Source organism: Penicillium crustosum, assembly GCF_028827405.1.
Source record: "Penicillium crustosum strain IBT 35664 chromosome Unknown utg000003l_segment0_segment0, whole genome shotgun sequence".
In the NCBI taxonomy this organism is placed as follows: Eukaryota; Fungi; Ascomycota; class Eurotiomycetes; order Eurotiales; family Aspergillaceae; genus Penicillium; species Penicillium crustosum.
The window spans coordinates 1,467,493-1,493,656 of record NW_026623124.1 but is presented as its reverse complement, the minus strand read 5'-3'; the positions used below and the strand labels follow the sequence as shown (position 1 = coordinate 1,493,656).

At 44.8% G+C, this 26,164-nt stretch overlaps 13 protein-coding genes across 13 annotated transcripts; 7 read left to right on the top strand and 6 right to left on the bottom strand.

Moving 5' to 3' along the window:
- Positions 1-895: 895 nt before the first annotated feature.
- N7487_007623 (uncharacterized protein) lies at positions 896-2,220 on the top strand (the record flags this gene model as incomplete). Its single annotated transcript, XM_056875353.1, has 2 exons — positions 896-2,026; positions 2,092-2,220. The coding sequence occupies 2 exons, from the start codon at positions 896-898 to the stop codon at positions 2,218-2,220; spliced, it is 1,260 nt and encodes a 419-aa protein (XP_056727541.1).
- A 143-nt stretch (positions 2,221-2,363) lies between these two features.
- On the bottom strand, positions 2,364-3,305 carry N7487_007622 (SDR family NAD(P)-dependent oxidoreductase; the record flags this gene model as incomplete). Its single annotated transcript, XM_056875352.1, has 2 exons — positions 2,364-3,193; positions 3,242-3,305. 2 exons carry the CDS (start codon positions 3,303-3,305, stop codon positions 2,364-2,366), a joined length of 894 nt encoding a protein of 297 aa, XP_056727540.1.
- A 1,805-nt stretch (positions 3,306-5,110) lies between these two features.
- On the bottom strand, positions 5,111-6,634 carry N7487_007621 (uncharacterized protein; the record flags this gene model as incomplete). The annotated part of the gene is made up of 1 exon (XM_056875351.1): positions 5,111-6,634. One exon carries the CDS (start codon positions 6,632-6,634, stop codon positions 5,111-5,113), a length of 1,524 nt encoding a protein of 507 aa, XP_056727539.1.
- Positions 6,635-7,807: 1,173 nt separating this feature from the next.
- N7487_007620 (uncharacterized protein) lies at positions 7,808-7,987 on the top strand (the record flags this gene model as incomplete). The annotated part of the gene is made up of 1 exon (XM_056875350.1): positions 7,808-7,987. One exon carries the CDS (start codon positions 7,808-7,810, stop codon positions 7,985-7,987), a length of 180 nt encoding a protein of 59 aa, XP_056727538.1.
- Positions 7,988-9,273: 1,286 nt separating this feature from the next.
- Positions 9,274-10,966, top strand: N7487_007619 (oleate hydratase; the record flags this gene model as incomplete). The annotated part of the gene is made up of 2 exons (XM_056875349.1): positions 9,274-9,821; positions 9,880-10,966. 2 exons carry the CDS (start codon positions 9,274-9,276, stop codon positions 10,964-10,966), a joined length of 1,635 nt encoding a protein of 544 aa, XP_056727537.1.
- A 1,536-nt stretch (positions 10,967-12,502) lies between these two features.
- N7487_007618 (uncharacterized protein) lies at positions 12,503-12,865 on the top strand (the record flags this gene model as incomplete). Its single annotated transcript, XM_056875348.1, has 1 exon — positions 12,503-12,865. One exon carries the CDS (start codon positions 12,503-12,505, stop codon positions 12,863-12,865), a length of 363 nt encoding a protein of 120 aa, XP_056727536.1.
- A 1,212-nt stretch (positions 12,866-14,077) lies between these two features.
- On the bottom strand, positions 14,078-15,668 carry N7487_007617 (FAD-binding oxidoreductase; the record flags this gene model as incomplete). Its single annotated transcript, XM_056875347.1, has 3 exons — positions 14,078-14,193; positions 14,258-15,416; positions 15,534-15,668. The coding sequence occupies 3 exons, from the start codon at positions 15,666-15,668 to the stop codon at positions 14,078-14,080; spliced, it is 1,410 nt and encodes a 469-aa protein (XP_056727535.1).
- A 1,592-nt stretch (positions 15,669-17,260) lies between these two features.
- N7487_007616 (zinc-dependent alcohol dehydrogenase family protein) lies at positions 17,261-18,424 on the bottom strand (the record flags this gene model as incomplete). Its single annotated transcript, XM_056875346.1, has 3 exons — positions 17,261-17,349; positions 17,422-17,514; positions 17,572-18,424. The coding sequence occupies 3 exons, from the start codon at positions 18,422-18,424 to the stop codon at positions 17,261-17,263; spliced, it is 1,035 nt and encodes a 344-aa protein (XP_056727534.1).
- A 697-nt stretch (positions 18,425-19,121) lies between these two features.
- On the top strand, positions 19,122-19,706 carry N7487_007615 (Hsp20/alpha crystallin family protein; the record flags this gene model as incomplete). Its single annotated transcript, XM_056875345.1, has 1 exon — positions 19,122-19,706. The coding sequence occupies one exon, from the start codon at positions 19,122-19,124 to the stop codon at positions 19,704-19,706; it is 585 nt and encodes a 194-aa protein (XP_056727533.1).
- A 293-nt stretch (positions 19,707-19,999) lies between these two features.
- N7487_007614 (oleate hydratase) lies at positions 20,000-21,647 on the bottom strand (the record flags this gene model as incomplete). Its single annotated transcript, XM_056875344.1, has 2 exons — positions 20,000-21,065; positions 21,118-21,647. 2 exons carry the CDS (start codon positions 21,645-21,647, stop codon positions 20,000-20,002), a joined length of 1,596 nt encoding a protein of 531 aa, XP_056727532.1.
- Positions 21,648-22,405: 758 nt separating this feature from the next.
- On the top strand, positions 22,406-23,216 carry N7487_007613 (ankyrin repeat domain-containing protein; the record flags this gene model as incomplete). The annotated part of the gene is made up of 4 exons (XM_056875343.1): positions 22,406-22,753; positions 22,776-22,883; positions 22,911-23,087; positions 23,121-23,216. The coding sequence occupies 4 exons, from the start codon at positions 22,406-22,408 to the stop codon at positions 23,214-23,216; spliced, it is 729 nt and encodes a 242-aa protein (XP_056727531.1).
- A 722-nt stretch (positions 23,217-23,938) lies between these two features.
- Positions 23,939-25,066, bottom strand: N7487_007612 (MDR family NADP-dependent oxidoreductase; the record flags this gene model as incomplete). Its single annotated transcript, XM_056875342.1, has 2 exons — positions 23,939-24,184; positions 24,248-25,066. 2 exons carry the CDS (start codon positions 25,064-25,066, stop codon positions 23,939-23,941), a joined length of 1,065 nt encoding a protein of 354 aa, XP_056727530.1.
- Positions 25,067-25,474: 408 nt separating this feature from the next.
- On the top strand, positions 25,475-26,047 carry dprC (the record flags this gene model as incomplete). The annotated part of the gene is made up of 2 exons (XM_056875341.1): positions 25,475-25,852; positions 25,907-26,047. The coding sequence occupies 2 exons, from the start codon at positions 25,475-25,477 to the stop codon at positions 26,045-26,047; spliced, it is 519 nt and encodes a 172-aa protein (XP_056727529.1).
- Between the last annotated feature and the right edge of the window lie 117 nt (positions 26,048-26,164).

Genomic DNA, 26,164 nt, shown 5'->3' with positions numbered 1-26,164 from the left:
ATACATATCCATACCTTGTAGGGGTCCACAGGTACATGGTCAAATGCAGAGGTTTGCATATTAAAGCCAGGTACCACCCAACTGACGGTACCTTATATATCGATACACCCATCAGCTGTCATCGTGCTATATATATTACATACATATACATAATTTAGCGTAATATTACCATTGAAAAAGCTCACATAGCCAATCATTAACCAGTAAATATGGACATGTGACAATACAAAACACAGCCCTAACTTTTTCCCTCAGCCACAAGTTCAAGTTTCTCTGAAACAGAAGAGATTTCTTGCTTTGGAGCAAAAAGATAAGAACAAATGCCGCAGATTTCCTAAAACAGGTAAAGTAGAACAAGAAAGAAAAAGAAAGTACACAGCCACCAAAGTGCGGTGTTAATCCTCGGCCATGAGGGACCATGAGGGACCATGAGGGATTTTTCCTCTCCACAGATTTCAGTGCAGACTCAATTCCGACCTCACACTAATCCCCGGAATTATACTGTGCCCTTCCGCAATCGACTTTTTTTCTCTTCGGTTTCGCTAAGAGCGGCTTCGAAGGATTCGAAAAAAATAAATCGCTCTTTAACTGAGCAGTTTGTCCTGTCCAATCGCAAAATATCCCAATTGACTCGAATTGAATCTGGTCTATAGATGATGTAGGCACTGGGGTTGAACATTCTTCCCCCTTGTGCTACCCTTATTGTTCCTCCTATGTCTGTAAGGGGGGGAACCCGCTAATTTACTCTAATTCTACTCTATAAAAGGGCATTGACTTGATGCCCTGTTGAAAATATGATGTTTTTCTCTGTTCGATTTTTTGGAGTTCTCTTACGCGGTAACCACCTCAGCCACATAACGGAAAGGGACATGACCACACTTGTCTAATAATTGCCATGCGTCCTCCATCCCAGACTGTCGATCATCACCACACTTTGATACGAGGGAAGCTCTCAGCTGAACACCACCTGTCCAATGGTAGCGCTATCAAGAACAACAACCTACCCCTGTTAGAAGCCATTCCAACAGAAGAGCAACCCTTGTTAAGGCAAGACTCAACGCCATCGATATCTACCCAATCACAATCAACATTTCCATCGCCAAACCTCCCCTTCATAGAAAAATATGGCCGTTATCGCCATATGGTACACTATGGCTGTAACAGCACAACCCGTTTACATGAAAGCAAAACAAATAAAGCAAGCGATAACCAACTTGTCGCGATCAAAGTATACCGACGATCCATCCTCAGAGGTCCCCCAAGCTCTTCCCACTCAACATCCCTGCATCCAAGCCACCCAAACATCCTACCAATCCTAGATATCCTCCACAACGAACGCGCCGAGCTCTGTCTGGTCATGCCATACTGCGCTGGTGGCGACCTAAACACCCTCCTTTCCCGCAAAGGTCCCCTTCCAACCCAAGAAGCGGACTGTATAATAACCCAGATTCTACGTGCGCTTGCATTCCTACACGATCACGGCACGGCACACCGCGACGTCCGCCTCGAGACAGTCTTACTCACTGCAAATGGAGCTGTAAAGCTGGCCGGGTTTGGCGACGGGCATGTCCGGCGGATATGGGAGGAGTCTACTAAGGCCTGGGGAGAAGGAATGCTTCCCCCAAGACCACAGCCACCCACACACAGCGCATGGTTGTGTATGCTACCGTGGCCGCTGAATTCATTATGTCGTCAAAATTCTGAGTCTTCTTCTGGCAATAACAGTCAGGCTGTCATTGCGAACTCACCCACTGCCTCATTTGTGGGTATGAAGCTGCCTTATATTCCCCCGGAAGAATTCAAATTTCATTACCAATCGCATTGTCATGATGAACATGGCAATCGTGGTGAATGTGATTCTCGTCCTGCTGATGTATGGGCCACTGCTATGGTTTACATGGCGCTTGTCACCGACCGGATGTTGTGGCGTAGCGCGCGTCCTGAGCAGGAAGACGCGCGGTATCTGGAGTATCTTCATTCTCGTAGCGGGGAGGATGGATACCCGCCAATTGAGACTCTGGGGCAGGTATGTTATAGCGTTATTTTTGAGACTCCGGTGCAGAATACAAGTCACTAATATCTATTCTCTAGAGACGACGCAACGCTATATATGCAATGCTGCACCCCTGTTATTGGAAGCGTATCACAACTACGAAGTTATTACGATCAGAATGGATACATGGTGTGGTGGTTTGCGAAGCAGGGGCAAAAGGATATTGAATAAGGCCGCAATTCGATACCCCTTTACAATGCGTACTTGGTGGTTTGAAGATGCTTCCTTTGACATGTTCCTAGCTTTCCTTCAGATACCCACAAACAAAGAACAAATTTGTTATACACCACTCCTACCATCCAACTCCCAATCACACAGACCCGGCAGCAAGAACATACCCCCCATCAACAACAACACTCTGCCCATTCAAGTACTGATTACAAACCGCAAAAAGCACAGCACTACCCATATCCTCATCCCTCCCAGGCCTAGCAGCAGGAACCTTCTCCCGATACCTCTCAGTCGGAATATAACTCTTCTGCATATAATCACTCTCCCCAGCAGTCATCTCACTAGGGAAAACCCCCGGCGCAATATGATTAACTCTAACCCGCAGCTTCGACGAACTAACCTCATGCGCAAGCATCTTCGTCAAATGAATGGCCGCTGCCTTGGAAGCATTATACGCAAAATGATGCTGCGAAACCTTCACAATCCCGGAGATAGAAGTCGTGTTGAGCACGGTGCTGGACCAGCCATGTTCGATCTCTGAGCCGCGCTGCAGCAGCGGCAGGAATGCCGTTGTCATGAAAAAGATCTGTGAGACATTCGTGCGGAACACATCATCCCATTGGTCGAATGTCGCAGACGGGTCATCGAAGAGGGACTCGCGGAGCTCGGATGCGTCCTCCGCCTCGGTCTTTTGCGTTTGGTTGGATATTCCGGCATTGTTAATTAGGATTGAGAGGTGGCCTTCGCGAGTGGAGATCTCCGAGACTAGTTTCCTGATCTCGTCTTTTTTGGTTACGTCGGCTTGGAGCGGGATTATTTTGCCGCTTATCTCGTGGTTGTCGTAGAGTGTGGCTACGCGGTCAAGTTTATTTTCTGTCCGCCCGGCTATGTATACTTTGGCCCCGTTCACGGCTAACGCTTGCGCGGCCATTAAGCCTATTCCTGAGCCGCCGCCTGTGATGAGGGCCACTGGTGTTGTTAGAATATGGTGGACTGGAGTGATTATATATTGCTCACCTTTGTCCTTCACATTGAACAAGTTTTCCAACTTGAATCTTTGATTACTTTCACTGACTGCCATTTTGATGTCGTCTGAAACGGGAGCTTTTCTGGTGGAATTTACTCCTAATTGACGACAATGTAGGAGAGGGGAGAGCTTGGATACTCGAATTGATGGAATTGATGTTAGAACTGTCTGGTTCTCGCCGAGAGCTGGTTTGTAGAATCGCGATATGACGAATGGCTGTATATATAGACGATTTAAAATGGGGAGGAGCCGTATATGACAAAAGTCCAAACCTGTTCTAGTCATATTTTGCCTGTTGTGTCTATGAATCACTTGTAGGTCATCTGTTACTCCAATCAATTGTTTGAATATATTTCAATTCCTGCTAAATCTTGAATATCAAGGTAGACGAAGGTGGTAACCGGGTGTATATATCAGAATGATGTCACTTCAGCCGTACACTCAAAAACAGGGCAGAAAGACACTACTACCTACGTATAACTACATATATAGATAGCTATATTAGTACCGTTTTTATCTAAAATTCTTTGGATTCTTTCTTGAAAGAGGATGGATTAGGCTATATAGTGAATACTAGTATTATATACTACCTTAAGTACCAGCTACCCGTAAGCGACCACCGGGGGTGGATGCGCGTATGGGTTATGATTTGCCGAGTGAAGCAGAAGCAACTTTAGTCCGAAGTTGAGATGTTATAGGCTATAGCTAGGCTTAATACTAGGGCTTAGTATTAAATTAACTTAGCCCCAATCACCGAAGTCCGTGCCGATCCCGTGCCGAATGCTACCTCACGTCTTAGCATCGCGTAAAGTAGAGCTAAACTTTACCAAAATATATTTGGTATATCTCGTAGCACATTTCAAGTAGCTGTGGTACTTTAGAGCTGTGTGGGCTACATCCCAGTAGCATATTTATAGGTCTAACCATAATGCATGAGTAGTAGTGCACATCAGGATGACAGAACAATACCATCAAAGCAAGTGCTCCAACAGTTTAAAGTCCATAATCTTATCCCCACGATAGATATGATTGACTATTAGCCCTACAGGGAAATTCTTATCGCGTAACCTACCTCTGCAGAGACAAATTTATCCATGCTAACCGAGTGAGTTCCGAAGCAGGCTGATGTCTTGACATAGCGAGGGGATGCTAGCGAGAATTAGAGATCTTGTCAGTTTGCGAGGTACTTTCGGCAATTTATAAATAGACCCTGCTACTAATGTATAAATATGAAATTGACGGCATCCGAATCGACCGGCCATCAATTCACTTTATGCGCTCCGGCGATTCGATTCCTATAACTCGTCTGAGCGTAAAAGGGCCTATTTCGTGTCGCAGATGCAGTGTTAGTTCTTGCGGTCAGACTTAACTGTGTTCATAGGGTTCCATATCTGACAAGCAAAAGCTTTCCCTCCTTCTCGCAAGTATAATGTCTTTACGATAGTCTGTCATCTTGAAAACAACCGTATAAGGCTTATACAGAAAGGCATAGTACGTGTACATGCGTCTAATTTACCAAGGAGAATAAATTGCATTCATAGTTTGTACCAATAGTCGGAGGAAAGGAGCGAGTTCATGCTGAGATATTGCTGCACAAATCCAAATTTATACACAGAAACATAGGGAGAGGGGGAAGGAAAGACAACCAATGAGAAGAGGCTCTATGTATCTCACCGTTTTCACAGAATAGCAAACAAATAAAGCAAAAGCACATTTCAATCCGACAATACAGCTGAACATTTCTGGCTGATACTGGGGCGCGTTTAGGGACAAGCGTAAGTAGTAATCGACCGAGTCTGCGGATTCCAGATTTTCTCAAGCCCTAACTGCACATGAAGTTCTGCCTGGGCGTCTGCAATTTAAATATATCTTCTTGCAGGGAGTGCGTCGCTCCCTTTGAAGTATGGAGAATCCACTTCGCATGCCGTATATGTTTTAGGCAGGCTACCTTTGTACAGGAACTCTCGTATTATTTTCGCAGTACACAAGGAAGTCACCGAAATAGAGGAATGGCCGTAACCCTTGATTTCCACAATCTGCGATCCCTCAAATGCCTCCTGTGCCGAGCGAGCGAGTGTGAGGGGGCAAACAGGATCGTAGGTGGTCGAAAGAATCAGCAACGGATGTGCAGTCTTGACCCCCTTGCGTGGGACATAAGAGTGTGTTCTTGGTACAGCCCACTGCTGTCTCATGAAGAACCATTTGCTCTGGCTAGCGCCAAACATGCTTTGATTGAACAAAGGCAAGATGATATCAAGTAGCGACTGTCTGTCCTGGGGCCAATGCTCGGGGCCAGTCAAACCATCGTTCAGTCTGATAAACTCACTTGCCTCATGGCCCATATCCCAAACGTCTTCGATACCGTAAGCAAGGAAGGCATCTGTCGCATTCCCTTGGATGAGACTGTGCAAGTGATTTGCAAGCGAAGCCCATGTGGAAGAGTCGTATAGGGCTGATAAAACACCATCGTACCATAATTTTTCATGTCGAAGTATACCATATAACGCCTTGTTCACGTATGCGCTGATTGGCTCCTCTTGGAGCTTTTTCATAGATAAAAGCACCATATCTCGCAGTTCCTCCGAAGATGTTGAAAGTGATGAGAGTGAGCATTTTGAGCCTGCTTTGACGCACTCGTCAAAAAACCCGTGAAGTACCATGTCCGTGTCGACTTGGGACTTCGTTTCAAAAGTACCATCGTACCATTTGAACTGATCCACGACGCCATCGATAATGACACGTTTCGATCGCTCAGGAAAAAGTCCTGCATAGGTCTGTCCGAGCAGGCTTCCATAACTGAAACCCCAATATATCATGTCTTTTTGTCCAAGAGCATCTAGGATATAATTCATATCCGCCGCCGTTTGAGGGGTATTTAAATACTTGGCGTGCTTTCCCATATTTTCCGGGCATGCCTTGACAAAATTTTGTGTCCAAGCATATGCCTCAGGGCTGTCAATCTTGACATTGCGGAATCTGACTGGAGCCAAATGCTCTCGAGTTCTGGTATCTGGATAGCAAGAGGCTAACGGTGTTGATCCACCCACGCCGCGGGGATCGAACGATAGCAAGTGGAACCCCTCGCCGACCACAGCCCTCAATTGCTCTCCATGCTGATTGAGAAATTCGAAGCCACTCGCCCCAGGGCCGCCTGGATTCAGAAGAATGTTTTGAGTTGCGTTGATACCACGAATGCGAATGAGTGGAATTGTGAAACTTGCATCCTCGGAATTACTTTGGTTGAATTGGTCCATAGGGACATCGATGCTGCTGCACTCCGCGGAGTTCCCCTTGTAAAATCCACAAGGTTCCCAAACCATCTGTTCACCATTGTATTTGAGAGTCACAGGCTGGCTTCTTGTCGGTAATAAGACTGGCCACATGTTCAGAGCAACCCCAGAACATGTCAGAATTAACGACACAATGACCCAGCATTTTAGGCTAGAAGCCCGTATTTGCTGTTTTGTGGCAACTTCTGGGAGCAAAGGTAATTTTTCCATGAAAATGTTGATGGTATGAACTTTCTATGCCCGATTACCATGGATCTTGAGAGTACAATGTGCTTTAAGGTATAGAAAAGATCCTCAGTGGAAGTTGTTGCTTGAATATGACGACTCCGCCACGGGGAGCCCCGAGATTCGCGTAGTCACATTCTGTTGGAGATGTTTTTTTTGCACTTGATGTCTTACCTGTGGGGCCCAAACGCTCAAAACGCTCCAGTATAAGATGTTACGACAGCTACCGGCTCACAACGAAATAAAACAAATTGGTGGCTGTTGAGATATCAAGTCTCAATTTATCGTATTTCCTATGTGTATTGGGGATGGCCACTCGGTGGTGAGATACGTTATAATGATTACCAAAGGGATCCGAAGATTGCCACGAACGCCGTTCGGATTTAGATGTCTGTGTTAAATCCCCAGATAAGGGGAGCCTGCCTGAAAGCCGATGTTACATACCCCTCCCTCACCCCCTCACTTGGGTAGGCAGCCTAGTTATTATATTATTAGTATGGTAGATAAACGATTGATAGGCTAACATATTCCACAGACGAGGCGGCCCCATAGGCGGACCGGCCCCATAGGCGGACCGGCCGCAGTGGATGCCCTCTTATCGGGCCTATATAAATCCACTCTAGTAAAGCATGAGTCGATTAGTTGAGAAAGGTCCAGAACAGGTTGACGGTGAACTGCGACAGCCGATAATATGGGGCATTCTCCAATATAACCTCAGCTACCAGTGTAGAGTTGAATCCCTTCGCGTTACTTTTCCAAGTTCTATTTGTTATCGGCTCTACTGACTGTGTTCGGATAATATCCTGTCATGCTTTGTGGTTTTATTTTTTGTATTTTTTTGCGCTGCAACATTTGATGGACGAAGCCAATTGCGACATAGTATGATCTCCAAGGCTTTAGCCAGATAAGTCGGAGAATTCTATAGTAACGCCAATCTTAAACAGTGACTTTTCTCGATAGTTTTGATTGATTTTTTCACCGAACAAGCTTTTGAAAGTCAACCTTCAAGGCCCCACATCTATCCAAGATCTTGCTTTTGACATGCAAAATACAAGTCATGAGAAGCCAGCGGCCGTGACCGTCGCAGCCCCAGATTCGTTCGAGATGCTTGAAGCAGATCCAGCTGAAAAAGCGCAATCTGGCCCCGGAACACTAGAAAAGACTTGCACAGTTGAAGGGTCTCTAATGAAACAAGGAGGCCGCCAAATCCCCGTCTTATAATAATCATATTTACATTGACATTGTCTATTCTCCTCGTCGGCCCTATAAGCTCAGCACTTGCTTCGCTTGCATTTTTGACTTCAAACACAATAATTAATCTTTCTTTTAAAGGACGCTACCGTGGTTGGAACAATAATTCCGACGTTGGTCAACCAATTTGACAGCTTCGACGACGTTGGCTGGTATTGTTCTGCCTAGTAAGTTTATATCTCCTTTCTGTCGTGAAAAGAGCTGAGTCGTTTTCAGTTTCTTCGTAGCTTGCTCATGCCAATTTCTTTTTGCAAAGCTGTACAATATTTTTCCTATCAAGAAAACGTTTATTTCCGCTATTTTTACTTTTGAGGTCGGATCGCTTCTATCCGGCATGGCATTTCACCAAATTCGGCTATCATTACCGGTCGAGCAGTCACTGGGATTGGGTTCGCAGGAGTAGTGTCAGGTAGTCTCAAGTAACTGACCTTTTGCCTGGAAAAGTCTTATGAGAAACTAATGTCCTATTCAGTATTCTCGCACTCACTATTCCTCTCAATAAACGGCCAATGTGCAATGGGCTCATCGGAGCTTTTGAAATGCTCGCTCAAGCAGTGGGCCCTGTCTTTAGGTCTCATCCTAATTATAAATCTTATGAGGTAGGAGTTTATGCTCTTCTATGAGCTTTAAGAAATACTAGAGAGTAAGACCCTCAATGCTCTTACTATCTATACGCGCTTTTTTCTTGGGTTTTTGCGTGATATATTTGAGGTGGTGGGATTGCCAGTATTCGGGCCCGAAAAAGATGTGGTGGGTATGAGAGATAGGGTATAAATTGAATAGGTACCCTGCTAGATAGATTGTTTTAGTGTATCTAATTTAATGGAGCTTTGGTTGAGATATTTACATTTGAAAATAATACAATTGGTTGGGTGGCCGGTTCGCTAGTTAAATACGTTAAGTGGATGATCCGCGGAACCGACAACAGATCGCGTTCTAGCCAAGTGTAGTACCGCTGATACAGGCGGGATGTTAGCCACATGATGACTATTAGCTTGACAATATATGTTTATCCCATGGTTGACTACAACCATGCACTAACTCAGCCCGTGCTCACCCTCATGGTCATGCCACTCCCATAAAATCAATAGATTTTGATTTACCTGTTTGTCAGGATTGGTACGAAATGTTCATTGTGATGTAATCGAGTGAGACTTCCAGCTATATTAATCAAGCATGGAGCGAGCGAGGATGTGATATCAAGTCATCTTTTTTTTTAATTCATGACTCCGAGACAATCACAGCAAAACGCAATAATGGATGATAAATGTTCACGTGTTCGCGATCCTGAAAGTACGCAAGCGTGGCTAGTTGGCAGTGGCATCGCTTCACTTGCTGCTGCTGTGCATCTTATTCACGATGCCGGGTTACCAGGATGCAACATAAATATTCTTAATCACCATGGTGAGACGGGAGGAGGGATCAGGAGCTATGGGGATGCCAAACACGGCTTTGTTTTGCACCCCGGATGTTTACCATATTTCAATGATGAATCAGTAGACAATTTGTTGTCCTTGATCCCGAGTGGTCGAGTTTCGGATAAATCCCTGTTGGACGCAGTCGGGGATTTTGAATTGAGCGAAAAATTCTCAATTGGAATAAAAGCCCAGACACGTTTTTTGAGAAACAAAGACGGAAAGTGTGAAAGATCCGATGCTACTCACCTCTCGATCGGGCCGTATAATCGGCTTCAGCTCCTCAAAGTCCTGGTGGAAAGTGAAAATACGTTAGGACATCATCAAATAAAGAACTTCTTTGGTAATGATTTTTTCGATACTGACTTCTGGGTCTTATGGTCCACTACGTGAGTTTGCCGGATCATGACGAACATGCTCCATTTACCCGCTAACACTCACGGGTAGATTTTCTTTGCGACCTTCGCACAGTGTCATCGAGTTTCAAAGATGCCTTCGCAAATATCTTCCCGATATTCACTCACTGAACGATGTCAAAAGATTGGATCGCACTCGTTATAACCTATATGAATCTATCATCTTGCCAATTTCTACATACCTCAGATCGAAAGGCGTTAATTTTCGTTTCAATGCAAAGGTTGTTGATATTCGCTTTGACACGGACGACACGGACGACAAGTCGAGTGAACCAACCACTATTACTAGTATTGTTCTACAAGAAAATGAGGAAGAACGAATTGTCGATCTCAATCCCAATGATTTTGCGATTGTCACTATTGGGTCACCCTACTCAGGCCACCAGGTAGGAAACAACTTGGACCCCCCGCCTCAGCCTTCTGTGCCAAATGACTTGAGGTATGAGGACTGGTCACTATGGATTCATCTAGCGCAGAAGTCTACGAAATTTGGCGTTCCTTTAAATTTCAATTCGCACACTCAAGAGTCTACACTAGTGACATTCACTGTCACATTGAAAGACTCCGAGTTTATGCGTCTCTATCGAGTGGTGACCCATGACGTTCCTGGATCTGGTGCTCTTCTTTCGCTCCCTAATAGCAACTGGCTGCTTAGTATCAGTGTTCCTCACCAGCCAGTATGCTCAGGTCAGCCACCAAATACTCATGTCATCTGGGGATATGGGTTGCGGCCTGAGGGGATTGGGAATTTTGTCGACAAGCCAATGACTAAATGCGCTGGAAGGGAGATCATGGTCGAGTTGCTCTCACACCTGAATTTTCCGATTAAGAGTCTCCTTCCCCATTCAATTACCATTCCTTGTTTGTTCCCCTTGGCAACTTCAGCACAGTTGCCTAGGTATCCGAAGAATCGACCAGAGGTCATACCTCCCCACACTACTAATATTGCACTTGTTGGGATATTCGCTGAGATTCCACATGACCCAACCTTTAATTTGCAATACAGCGTACGGGGAGCTCAGGCCGCAGTCTACCGGTTAATGGGGCTCCCAAAATCACCACCAAAACCAAAGCAAAATCTTCTTTTGGACATTTTTGATTTACTTGCAGAGGGCTAAGTGAATTGAATTTAATGTTTCTATCTTATGGCAATTGTATATGCCGAGAACGGGCTCTTTATTCCCATTTTCTCTTTCATCTCATGTTTGTCTTGCGAAACAGTTCTCCGTGCTCTTCATCCGTTGAACAATTAGCCAGTATTGCGTTAAATAATACAGGTTCGATTTATGGAACCCTGAATGGATACGATCTCTTGATCAATTCAAAATTATGGACCATTCACAGGTAATTTGTATGGACAGTGTGACACACTTCGTACTATCCTAAATACGGTGCGTTCTTGGGTCTCCAGGTTCACTCCCAATTGTCCAACATAGGATCCTAGTCGAGGTTGACTTTTCTGGCAAGAATTCTGTTAGGAAACCACTGCTGCCGTGAAGAATCCTGATATCGAAATAGCTCCTTAGAGTTGTTGCGTTCCAAAAGAACACAGAGCCCCTTGCACTTCCTGCTCTCAAAGGCGAGGAACCTCTAGGATCGTTTAGAGGAAGTGGTACACCCTAGTTGTACGTACAAAGGTGCATATAGCAGACTGTCCCTAAACCGTTCCTGAGTTGGACTTCATATCTCACCAGCAATTCAAATATTCAAACTCTATACTCTACGTCTCGCTGGTGTATTAGCTTCACTAACGTTCGTGTTATAATAGTAGGCGCCTTCTCATGTCGATAACTTAGTATTGCGAGTAATAACCTAAAGGCACTATCTTGATTCTCCCTTAATTCCTCTATACTTACTAGATCAATATGCGTATGCCTGACGTGGTTATAGTTTACACTAACCAACATAATTAAATTCTTCAAGAGATATCGTAGTAAGATACCTTATTATCCTAGTAGCTCGACACTGAATATGGCTAACTGCTAACAGAGGCGGACATTCAAGAATCAAATAGTCAGTAGAGTAAGACTCTACCAAAGTATAGAAACGTTCGACTAGGTGACGCAACTAAGTTCTGGCCTGCCTAAAGTTATCTGCCGGCCTTGCTCGATATTCCTTAAATAACTGCAACATAAATCGCACGGAATAAGCACAACGGGCAAACATTTGAGATCTGCTGGCACAGGACATTCTCGGCCTTCGACTTTGGTCGGACATGTCCACCTCAGAACACCATAACTAGTGATAGCGATAAATTACAATCTCATCCATGGATGATATCCATGGATATTTTAGTCTTATTAGTCTGATAATAATACAATAATAATACAACGCCTTTGTAAACCTTAGACTATCCTTGGGCCAATAACAGATCGGGCGGGGCTAGACCACGCGACTTTTAACGCCTCCTGGGGCTAGACCGCTGGGATGTCAGTTTAAATTTCGAAAACTTGACACCCACAATATTTATCTCTATTATGAGATAATCCTATACATTATTGTCGTCCTCCAATCAATCATCTTTATTAGGCTTACCCTTTTCCTTTTATAGGCTTCTTAAATTACGCAAAAGCTCTGAGAAATATCTTTGCTCAGCAAATTAACATTTCCAAGCCCCTTTCCTCAAACCTCATCAGCACAAGGCTTCGATAAAAATGGCGGATGGCTCTAGATTTATTTACATGCCTGCGAGCGCCCTGGCATCACGGAGACTAATTGAACAATCTTCGTACACAACAACGCCAGCTCAATCTCCCAACGACCCAACTCCTCCTTGCGGAGAAGCAGTGTACAAAGGGTCACTCGACGCGGAAGAAATCAAATCCATAGATTTGATTCTTCAAAAGAAGCAAATTTCAGATGCCAAACATTTCGAGCCTCCCGGCAGGAACGTCCGCATTACTGAGCGAATTAAGAAGAGGAAAGGCAACAAATCATTTTACAGTGAGGGATTGGAAGAGGGAAAGAGGAGCATCGAACAAGAGTTGGAAGATTCAAAAGTTAAGCATTATACTTAAACTCATCAAAACTTCATGACTAATAGGACACCATAGACCGCAGTCAACGAAGATAATGCCTAATTGCACACAAGTCCAATCGAAGAAAAAAAGAGCAACTGCTAAAACCATTCTGCACTATAGGCATGCTGTCATGTTTACTACTAGTAGTTCAGTATGTCATATGCAGGAGAGGTTGGATGGCTCGATATTCCGGTTCCGAAAACAAATTTTCAAATTGTAATTTGAGACGAAATTCACAGATTCATTTGTCATTGAAAACCCCTTCTAGCCCGGTATCTTTCATTACTGGGATACACGATTGACGACGCAGGATATAGACCCATTTCTATCCCTAGTAAGGCCAATATCGAATTCCCTCTCTTTAGGGTTTCGCATCCCCCTCGAAGATCTCTGACTGGGAAATTAACTCATGGGCCTCCTGGATTGAGCGGCTGAGATTCCCTTGACTGGCTGATTGCACTGTGAATTGACACATATGGAGAACCAGAGTTTTTCTTGAATTACGGGTACTCAGTGGGTTTAAAAGGTTACTTCAGAGGACTTGACCAAGGAAAGGAGTCTGGGGGTTCTCATTGAAATTTGCTATCGTGTTTGGTTCGGAGTATTTAAACCCCCTTATGGGGGATGCCTGCGTGAGAGGAGGCTCAACATCAAACTTTGAACGCACCCAATCGGGATCAAACTGCACTAACTTAGGTGCTGCATTTTGCAGGCTACATTCAACATCCATCTAAATTTCACCCATCAATTATATAGATAAGATTGTGCGCAATCTTTTGTGATATGACTGCCGGCCTTCTCCTTCCAGTTACTAGCTTAAGCGGAGAAAATATTATCCAAGTCAACATTTTGATCTTCTATTCCACACCAATAACCTACATCAAGTCATCCCATCTGTCTGACGCTCATCCGCGTTTTCTTACTAGGCAGCTTCTACACAAGTTTTAAGTTCCATGTCCATGAAGTTAAGTGCAAGAATCGAATTTCCCCAGGAAAAACTATACATAACTTCATAGCCAAATAGCATAAAACTAATTTGGACAACCTGATAAGTAAAACCGTGGCCGGTAGACTGCCTAGCTTCCCACATAATATTTCATTCCCTTTTTGATCGAAATGTAAGTAGATCAACCAAAATCTTCAAATGACCGCCTGATCACTAACTTTCAGATTATCAAACTCTGCAGCATTTATAGAATAAAATCATTTTCAACGTCGTAAATTATGCCACCTTTTGAACACATTGTCCGGGTCGTACTTTGTTTTCAGGAGCTGCAGCCGGGGTAGGTTTGCCCCAAAAATATCAACCAAAGGAACTTCTTTCCCTGTATTTTGTCAGCTGTTTTGTATATTGGCACAGCATGATTAGCTAGGAACAATCTAACGTACCAGCGAAATTGGCGTACGCTATTCCTATACCTTGGTGATGTATCTCATAATCTCGTATTCCTCCGCATGCTTCAACCTCCGCCAGAAAGCTGTGCAGGAGATTGTGCATCTTTGTGTCTTGATCTGGGTCATGCCAGCAAAAAACAACACACGCGTTGTAGGTATGTCCCCGATTGGCACAAGCAGTGGACTCCACGGGGACTTTGGCAACCTCAGCATATGGCAGCAGCTGGAATGTCAATGTAGATTCCTCAACGCGTCGATTCGTCCTCAGAATTGTTTCGTATTGTTCAAAAAGGTGATGGACAGCTTGGAACTCCAGAGGCAAGGTAATATCAATACCACCCATACTTTTGCGGCCAGTTGAAGAAGTGGATCGTTCAATAATGGTGTTGAGTTGCTCATAAGGCATCATATCGGTTTCATTCACAATTGGCCCAAGAGACAGCAGCGGCGAAAAAAGTCTTTCTGCTTCCTTAAGGGGCCCATTATAGAAGAGTATAGCAAATATTGCCGCTTTGTGCTCAGGCGGAGCACACGTGAATCCTAAATATAGCCCCTGGTCCTTGGTTGAGCTTGTCCCGAAGGAATTGGCAAACTCGACGATTTCTCTCAATCTTTCAGGGGAAAATTTCAGTAGCCCTCCATAGACTGGAGATCTTTGATCATGCGCTTGGAATACAAGCTCGGTGACCACTCCAAAGGCCGGTCCTGCACCTCGAATGGCCCAAAACAAGTCAGGCTCTTCCGTCTCAGATGCAACAATAACGTTGCCGTCTGCCAGGACAATCCTCGCACTTAGGAGATTGTCAATAGCGAGGCCATATCTACCAGTCAGCCAGCCGTATCCTCCCCCTAACGTAGTTCCAGCAACCCCGCTTAAATCAAGGGTGCCTCCGACAATAGCAAGTGCATATCGTGCTGTGGCTGTGTCAACATCTCGCCAGGTTGCACCTCCTTGGACTGCCACAGTCTTGCTAGCTGGATCTACAACCACTTTGCACATTTTGGATAAGTCGATGACGATTCCGCCATGCGTTGAGGATGCCGCATCTGTGGAGTGACCTCCAACTTTGATCACAAAAGGGACGTGGGTTCTCCTTGCAAAACTGACAACAGTCGCGACTTGCTGGGTGGATGTAGCACGCACAACGGCTCCCTGCGAATTTGAAATTAGATATTAGAAAGAGCGAGTTTATATTGAGACGGGAAAGTAACGACTAATATATTCATTACGGTGGAGCGACGATGTGTTTTTGAAACCTGAAATACTTACAGCCTCCTTTTCACAGGCATCACTCCATCTCCTGAGGCTCTCAGCATAACCTTCTGAACCAAAGGTGAGAACCTCTGCATTATCCCCAAGCTGCCTTCTCAATTCGGCTGCTTTGGCGTAAGACAAGAAAGGCATGTTGACGCGATATACTCAGACAATAAATACTTCCCATTATGCACATGCAGATTTGGCAGTTGATATATGATTTAATGAAATATGCATACTATTCAATTGTGGGTGAGCCAGTAGATCTGTGGAGAATTGAGTTGCATAGTTGGATGCGGCGAGAATTGTTCATGTGGTCCGTCTTTTTCGAAGTCATTTCTGCGATCGCCCATGGATCTTAACAGCTTGGATTGGTCCGATGACAACATATTATATCTAGGCAGGTCTAGAACTCTAGTTCCGCGTGACCGCCACCTATACTATACGTGTTTTGGCAAAACTGAGTGATCTTTTTATTTATTGTTATTTATTGTTATTGAGGCAGCACAAATCTGTGTAAATTAAAGAGGCGAAAATGTCTGCGATCTGCCTCATCGTGGACAACCCGAAACAAGTTATGGAAATATCAGCCTCCCCATCCAACCGAACACCGAAATTGAGATCTTTGAGGAGACGGCAGATAATATAGCCATAGCTATCACTACTTCGGGCTTAAGTAGTGCGGGTGTAACTCTGGGGGAAAGTATCTCTTCACCTTACAACTTGTATTTGAATTGGAAAGACCAAATGGTCTGTAGTTAGCGGCCATGGCATCAATACTCTTGTATCTTGGAAATTTGGGGATCATGTTCGAAGTACTAGAGATTAAATGGTATCTTATAAGAAAATTACGCCTAGCCGACTAATGACAGGTTGGATGGTCTCCTTGATGGTCTCCTTGATGGGGAGCAACTGGTCAATTATCCTCAATGTTCCTTATCAACCAGTTTTAGCAGAACAAAGTAAACATGCGAATGTCATTTGTAGTTGTGCCTTTAAGTTCACTCAAAGAGGCTGCCTGCGCAACGAAGCCAATCCACTAACACCGCGGAGAAGAAACATTTATTGTAAATTCCCTATCTTCATGGAAACAACCCTCTGTCGGCTTTTCGATAATGAAGTCTACTATCAATAACCTCCCACATTGGAAAGTCCCGCATTTAGGACTGAAAAGTGAAGTAGGTGAGAGTTATCTATTACGTGGTGTAAAGCATGTTGAATTTGATCTGTACTAAGCCTCTCGAGTTTACGACTGTTTATTTAGTTATTGCCTACTGATATCAAACAGTTGTCCCAATTTGGCGAGGGTGATTGACATCAAACCTGGATTTCTGGGTCATTTCGCTACAATTCAGACACCGATTCTTTCACCCAAGGTCTGCATTTCAACTTGCAACACGTCCGCTTAATTCATTACATGATTGGGAGAAACAAGGGATGGCCTACTATTAAATCTATATGTAGAGCTGTCTTTCCAAATAGGAAAACTTTATAGGTTTCATGAAAGGATAATTGGCAGGCTCTATTCCACCGGTGGTTCCTATTGATTGTAGATATCGATTTAGACAATCCTAAAACAATTGATATTTGCATAATAATACACATTATAATTAGTCGGATTTTTGACCTAAGTACACAGAGTACACAGAGTACACAGAGTACACAGAAATAGCAACCTTGACAGACTTTGAATAATCGACGATAAACTTTTATTCTCTGGTAGTTTCGGATTATACTTGCAATCAGAAAGAAATTCCGACCTTCAAGATACCCTTTTGGGGAGCCGTTTGGAATGCTTGATAAGCCTTCAAAATATCTTGGAATTGATAGCCTGGAAATTGTAGTTACATTAGTATGGCGCTCACAGAGTATATCAATACAAGAACATATCTAGTTAACTTACGGTGCGTGAGTAATGTTGATTGGAAGCGGCCCGCTTGGAAAAGCCGGAGAAGTGTCGGGATAGTGACTGTGTCGACCAACCGAGTTTTGATACCTTATGCAGCTGCTTAGTATATAGTCATACTTGTAAGTACTTGTAAGTTAGACTTACTAATATTGTGATCCCAGAGGTGGTCAAGGTCAAGAGTTGCCTTTTGGCCGTGAACCCCAAGATTTGCCAAAGAACCCCCTGGGGCCACTAATTTTTGGCATAGATCGAAGCTTGCTGGTGTTCCGACAGCTTCCATAACACAATCGAAGCCTTTTCCGTCGACAACCGAGTCGAGCTCTTCCATAGCGTTGAACGCGTCCACGTTAATAACCTGGTCGGCACCAAGCTTTCTGGCTAGTTCGAGCCTTTTATCTTCCTTGTCAAGCACAACGATAGGATAAGGCGAATATAACTTAGATGTGAGCATTGCAGCAAGACCAACCGGACCAGCTCCCACAATTGCCACAGATTTACCAGGCTGAACATCAGCATTCAGCGTCCCGCATTCCATTCCCGTCGGAAATGCATCGGAAAAACCGGCCATCTCTGCAGGATCAATATTTCCAGGTAGCTTGTATAGTGAATTGATCGCATGCGGAATCCGCACGTACTCCGCCTGCGTGCCATCAATCACGTTTCCAAGTACCCATCCTCCAGTCGCGCAATGTGAGTTCATACCCTTCCTGCATGGTGCACACGTACCACAGGAAGTAATACACGAGATTAGAACATTATCACCGACGAAGAAATCGGTGACGGCCGAACCCACTGAGACAATAGCCCCAACCCCTTCATGGCCAAGAATCCGACCTGGCTCGACTGTTGGCACATCACCTTTAAGAATATGCAGGTCTGTCCCACATATGCTTGTGTGGTTCATCTGAACAATCGCATCTGTGGGTGATTGAATTTCAGGCAAGGCGCAGTCTCGGACTTCATATTGATTGGTACCCGTGTAGACGAGGCCTTTCATCTCTGTCGGGAGCTGAAGCCACGATCAAATCAGCTATGTTTAAGTGATCATAGTCAGGGATCGCACCTCCATGCGATTTGAATGATCTCGAGAGGAGAAGTCAGAGAAAAACCGAGGTCGTGGTATAGAGATAGGGAGTGCTTGTATGTTTGAAGTGGATCTTTTGTAGGTCCTTCCAGCGCTGAACAATGTGTTACGTGGTATGTGCCGAAGGTAGCACCGATGTAACAGACTTTCTAGTATCATGGCCATGAACAGTAAATCAAAGAGAATATATGCCAGGTGAGTACAGCTTGACAGACCTTATACTCTCTGAGGTGATATATAATACTATAAATACGATATCTAATACGCAGGTTTCCAGGACAATGAACACGAGTCTTTCATGACTATCATTTTGGCCTCCTTGTCTTATCTAGCATTACACAATAACTAGGTAAGAAGATCCGCCACAATGACGGTGAGACTTGAGATCATCCGATGATGCTTGATTCGTACCTCATGTTCGAAACTTAATTTCGTTCCACGTTTTTGCTCGCTCGAGAAGACAGACTGGTCCAAGTCTGCGAATAATTGTTAACGTCACCAACGTATCGATTCAGTTGCGACCTGAAAATAAATAACCTCGCCACCTAGGGTACGGCTGAGCATATAATCCTTGGTTACTTACATCGGCTTTCTAGAACAAAACTATCCGATGTTGCGACATAATCTCAGATATACCTTGCGGGGCAGTCTACCTGCAGCTACTTCGTCGACGAAACGACAAGCACAAAAAGTCGGCCATATACCCTACACTCAGTTAGGACATACTTCAAAGAACATTTCTATTATCCCTCAGTTTAACCGCGGGCCACTTTCAGCAGTCGGCCACCTCTGGGACGACTATGATCAGTTGTTTTCCAACAAACACAGGGCGAATCTCCGAATTTTCGCGCCATCATTTGACATTCGCGAGACGGAAGATGCATACCACCTAAGTGGGGATCTTCCAGGTGTCAAAGCCAAAGATCTGGATATTGAATTCCAAGATTCACATTCCCTCAACATCAAGGGCCATACCGAGCGCGATTCAACTTCTGGTGAAGGCTCTTGGTGGGTTTCTGAACGATCCGTTGGTGACTTCCGACGAACTTTCAATTTCCCATCTGCTGTCAACCAGGAAAAAGTTCACGCGAGCTTGAAGGATGGGGTCCTTTCAATGACAGTACCAAAGACTGACTCGACCGCTACTACTACGAAAATCACTGTTGACACGGAACCTGTGGAAAGCTCTTCGTGATATAATCTCTAGCTTCTCGAGGTTATTTTTACTCAAATTGGGATGTAACTTTCAAGGTGGAATGCTGTATCGTAGTGCTTAGTGTTTGCACAAACGGTGCTATACTCATTCAATGGGATTATTATATAAATTGAAAGGAAACATTTCTGAATTAAAATTAGACAATATCACATTGCGATCCACATACTTAGGTAACATAATTCCGAGAAACAAAAACTCTGATATCCACAAATCAAAACAATACAGAAAGCCACAGTTAGTCCTGAATAGCTTGATAATATAGACATTATTTCTCACACCAACAAACCGAAGACCTCCAAGAGTCTGTTTTTCTTAATTTTCTTAGGACTATGTCCCAGATTCAATAGACCACACACTGCCATTTGCGCTCCTCGGACACTGTACTCAAAGCTATACGTGGTGTCATCAGGGATTTCAACAAATTGGCCGATAAAAGCGATGTTAGTAGTCTCATGGGGGAGCACGCGTGGACGATCATTCTTTGTCCGAGATAGAAGCATGGATGTCCCAAGTGGCATGATACATGGAATTGTGATCGACGACGGAAGAAGTGAGTCGACGGGGAACCCCAAAAGGGACAAAAGCTCGAAGAAAATTTCTTCACCAGAACATATTTCCATCGGCTTTTGAACAAATTTTCCCTTTTTTTCCGGGTGTAGGCCGTAGCCCCAAACAACATGTACGCTCTTCGGTTGAGTCGCAAATACTGGTTGATGAGAGACGCTGATGTTCAATCCCCATGGACTTTCTAACACGGTGAGGAGAGCCCCTGTGCCTGGCTTATCATGAGTGAGTCCGGCATAATGCTCCATAAAGTCCGAATCATGCAAGGTAGTGGTGAATGTCTCGATTTTCGACTCATCCAGGCGCGATAAGAAGTTTAGGGGATTGCCAAACTTAGAAGATTCATTGGAAAGCTTTTGCCATAATCCCCACTCTCCATGCTTCAATGTATCTGAGGACAAAGAATATGGCTGAGGGGGTTCGGCGTTGGATCCGGTCTGCTTACCGGTAGACAGCGATCCTAGTGTCACGATGACTATGTCAACGGGATCTACCGTGATAAGCATTTCCTTTTCGTTCTCCAACACCACGATCTCTGAAATGGTCGTTGGGTCACTGGTTGGGTACAATTTGAGGTCAGTGACCATCGCATGGAACCGGAAGTCAACTCCTTGGTTCTTCAAATAAGTGGTGACGGGCATTATCAATGATTCGTAAAGACTGAAAGGTGTTTTGTCCAACTCTCGCACATCGTTATGGACATTCATTTCAGGGAGGTATTTGGCCAACAATCTGTGAAACTCGATTGCGCTATGCCACGGTTGAAGCATGAAGCTGCAGAGCAATCAGTTTCCATAAATTAAACTGAAGAAAGTGATTTTCTTACGTTGTTGACCACAGAGCCCAGAATTCTGACTCAAAGAACTTGTCTTCGAAAACGTCGGAAATCTTCTTTGAATCAAACCTCCTCTCGCCCTCCAGAATAAATGTAATCAAATCCAAGCGCAGCTTTCCGCCGATTCGCAAATCGTGCATGTCAACGTTGCGCATTCCTTCATTATTTTTCCTAATAGCACGCGTGTGTGCTCTGTTAAACGGCTTTGAATGCAACTCCTGTTCTTTGATATCCTCCCAGACAGTCTGGTCCGGATTGGCTGGACTGGGAATCATCGCAAGAAGGTCCTGCACACAGTCGCCGTGAAAGTACGGCTGTGCGCCTGTGTGTAGCATATATCCATCTTGCGAGTTACCTGATGTTTTCATGGCCCCGCCGGAGCCATGATGGACGTCGAGGATGTGGACTTGTCGGGCCGGAACCTTTGTCTGATTAATCAAATGTACCGCAGCCGCAAGTGATGCGACACCGCTTCCGATCAGCCATGCCTGCACATCCTTGGGGTCTCGAGTAGGTGCCATTGTTTGTTGTATTACACAATATGATTTCTGGCCTAAGTCACTGGTGTAACACTTTCGTATGGAATTAGGAATATATATACTTAATGAGTGGTCATTAGTGATTTATATCCGAGAACACCCAAAGAAACGATGAATCATTTTGTCACCTGTTCTCTTGTCATTATAGAACTTTTAAGGTCTGAGTGAGGAGTTTTGTTTTTTTTAGGCTTTTGTTCACAAGAGTACCTAGGTAGAGATGGCCACGTGCGGGGGCTAGACCAGTTCCAAAAGGTTGACTGCATGTGGCCAGAAGCGTCGGGAGCGAATTTAGACTTTTGACACATTCGATGTCAATCATCATCCATGGATTTTTATTATCAGATGATCCACTATAATCTACGTGGGGCAAAATGACCCTAAAAGAAAACAACGGTTTTGTCAACAAATTGTTGGGGCGCCTTTTGGTTAACATCAAATCCGAAAATTGTGTCCGCCACTCGCAAGTCATTAGAGAAAGATGAAGAAATGTGGGACTGTAATTTGTTAAAATTAGAATCAAGCACTCCGATGTTTGGTCTACAGAGTCGGAAATTGCAGAACACCCTTCCTCAAGTGTTCAAGTATCGAGTTACTTCGTCGTCTTGATTGTCTCCCAAACAAGACTTATCCAGGAGCTGCCCTTCCCACCAATCTGGTTAATACCAATAGAGTGTTTAGAGGAAACTATTACCCCGGGAGAGTTACTGCAATCAAGCCATGCAGAGTACCTCCCTGGCAATATGCCTGAAACTTTAACACCGATTCTCCAACACCTAAACCTTTCAGATCAAATGTTTCTGTTAATGCTGCCAACAGAATTGGTTCTGTTGCTGTTGTTATTCCTGGAAGAACAAAAGGATATAAGCTCATTGTCTCGAACATGTGTCCGCCTTCATACTATCCTGAGCCCATGGCTCTATCGAAACAATGCTCGAAATTTAGGGAGCTCCGCTCTTTTATGGGCTGCTAAAAATGGGAATGAGGCTACCGCTCACCATTTGATCCTAGGAGGAGCTAATATCAGTATAACAGATGATATTGGCCTCACGCCTCTTTCTTACACTGCAGCAAAAGGACACGAGTCCATCGTGCACTTATTGATGCAGACAGAAAAAAGCAAATGCAGACTCTGTTGGCCTTAGGGGCTGGACGCCATTGTTCTGGGCTGCAGAGAATGGGCAGGAGGCGGTGGTGAAGTTGCTACTTCAGACAGAAACTGTTAGTATAGACTCGAAGGACTTTTAGAGAAGGACCCCACTTGCCATTTTGGCACAGAATAACCACAAAAATGTAGCGAAGCTGTTACTCGATGCAGGGAAGGTTGATATGGACTTAATAGGGTATTGGGGCCGAACTGCATTATCCTACGCTACAGCAAAGGAATACTCAACCGTGGTGCAACTATTGATTGAGACAGAGAAAGTAAACTTGAATTCGATAGACCATAGGGGCTAGACACCATTGTTCTGGGCAGCAGATACTGGGCAAGAGGCAATTGTGAAATTGCTGCTCGAGACAGGAAAGATTGATATGAACTTGAAAGGCTTTTAGGGTCGGACACCACTATTTATCGCTAAGCAAAACGGGCACAACCCAGTGGCAGAGCTTTTATTTCATGCTTAAGATAGAAACATGGAAGGTTGCTCAGTTTGCTAGCGAAAAGTTTAATAAATTTCATGCAGCTAGAATAAACGGCAAATCTTGAAGAAGCGAGACACTGTCGTACAATTCAAATTGCGTTTATCGTAACCCATTCTGCACAAAACAACAATCCTGTAAGTCCATAATGTTTGGGCATATAAAGAATAAAGCAAAATAAACTTTCTACTTAATCTAATTCTACAGTAAGTAGTACAAACATTCGATACCTTAGTAGAGGAGAGCGATTATGATGGAATTTATATAAAAATAAAAGAAAAAAGAAAAAAGGAAATCGTGGTTCCAGAGGGGGTCGAACCCTCGACTTCGACGTTATTAGCATCGCACTCTAACCAACTGAGTTATGGAACCGATTATGACTATTGGTAATTTTTAACCATTATATTCCAAAATCAAGTTTTATCTATTTAATATCAATAGTTATCTAGTTCGTAACTACCTAGGTAGACCGAAAACAGAGAACAAGAAAAAAAAAGAACTCGATGGGATATATTTTACTGTTTAATATTAAGCTGACTTCGGTTGGAAATATTTTGAGATTTGCTCCAGCTGGAAATATATTTAGTACCTACATATGAAGCTAGTAGACAAATACGTGCTGTCCATAGATATACTCAGAGCTTGGCCTTTGGAGCCAACGCTTCGCTGATCGGCGCCACCTCAACCATCATCTTACCGGTGTTAGCACCAGCATAGAGGTCAATAAGACCCTGAGGCGCCGCCTCCAAGCCACCAGGCACGATATGCTCTTTGCGCTTGAGCTTACCCTCAGCCAACCAAGAGCCGAGTTCCTTGAGCGCAGCAGAGTATTGCTTCGCAAAATCGAAGACAATGAAGCCCTTCAAGGTGATCCGTTGCGACTGTTATCAATTAGCCCGATGTCCCCTCAAAAAATAATACCCCCAAACCCAGGAAGAACTCACAATCACACTCATAAAACTAGCCGGGCCCTGCGGCTTAGCAGCATTATACTGACTGATAGCACCACAGATAGCAAAGCGCGAATTCTGAGCCGCCCTCGCCAAGCAAGCATCAAGGATATCACCACCGGTATTATCAAAGAAGACATCAATGTACTCAGGCGTAGCGAGCTTCAGCTGCTTCTTCCAATCCGGATCCTTATAATTGACCGCAGCATCAAAGCCCAATTCCTTAACCAAGAAATCACACTTGTCCTTGCTCCCCGCCAACCCCACAACGCGCTTAGCGCCCTTAATGCGCGCAATCTGGCCAGCAACCATGCCCGTCGCGCCCGCAGCACCAGAAACAACAACCGTGTCACCCTTCTTCACCTGCGCGATCTCCACCATACCAAAGTAGGCCGTCAGCCCGGTCATGCCAAGCACGGACATCGCATCCGTGGGCCGTCCGCCAGCCGGCACGGTTATCTTTTGTGCTTCTTTTGCGCTGACCACCGCGTACTCCTGCCAGCCGGAGCCGGCGACGACCCAGTCGCCCTTGGTGTACTTGGAGGTCAGATCGCTGCCTACGGCGAGGACTTGGGCGATGCTCTGGCCGCGCATTATAGCGCCTTGCTCAACGGGGGCGATGTAGGAGCGCTTGGCGGTGAGCCATTGGCGCATGGCGGGGTCGAGGGAGAGGTAGTGTACGCGTACGAGGAGCTGGTCTGTGGGGACATCTTTGGGGATGGGCACGGTATTTAGGCGGAAGGTACCATTGCTGAGAGAGGGGTTGATGGCCGGGGCCGGAGGAGTGGTGTAGATGATTTGTTTGTTGGACATTTTGAAGGATGTTTGGAGAATTAGCAGTTTAGAGAGAAGCTGTGTTGTAAAGAAGGGAGAAAATGCGGAGATATAAAAATATCCATGTAGCATCGGAGACGCTCCATATTAGGAAAACTGCTCCTTGGACCTCGGCTTTACCCCGGCTCAAAGAAGGAGTTGTTGAATAATCAGTTTCTTGGGGATGCATTATTTACGTCTATTTGGACATAAAAGGGATATATGCATATACAAATGTACATACTAGCTCTGTGATATCTCCAGTGCTAACAAACCGATTTATACAATTTGTATGCCTTCATAATGACGTCATTGTCAAGGAAGTATGAACCGAAGAACTACGAGAACACTCAATGACAATTCCCTTGATAACACCAGACCAACAAATAATCAAATATATATACAATCATGTCACGAGCTTACCAAAGCTACGAACACGCCGATCTGACCCAAATTTCCCGCGGCGCAGTGGGTGGCGGCTCCTCGACCGGCGCCCCAGGCCTCCCAACAGGCCTGCACGATACACGATCCCAGTACGACGAAACCAAGGGCTACAATCCAGCCACAGGATCCAGTTACTCGCGGTCATCAGCGGGTGGACCAACTCAGACCCGCCAGCGACCGCTCTCACCGTCGCCGTCTCGCAGCGATGATCGAGTTGTAGGGGATGCGCCGCTCCCGCACACGGCCAGTACGGCGCAGCGGGCGGAAATTGAGGATTCTAGAGCTGCCAGGGCTGGTGAGGGGTTCGGAAATAAAGTGAAGGGCGTTGCAGCGTCGGTTCATGTGAGTTGATATGTTTTCGATCTTGGGGGAAATGGGGTTCTGATTGTGGTATAGGGTGCTGGAGAGTCATTGCGTGGAGCATTGAATACGGCTGTTGATCGGGCTTTTGGGTCTGATGAAGGTGCTGAGAGGAATCAGGAGATTGCGAATAAGGGTGCGGAGGAGATTCGGACTGGTCGGTTTGGGAGGGGATAGATAGTTCCAAGGTATACGAATACGAGTGTAGAGCTATTCCAAGTCCACGGGTAGATCCATGGATAACGTGTTGGCTTATTAAACAGACTCTATCTCAACCTTAGAATTCTCACATGC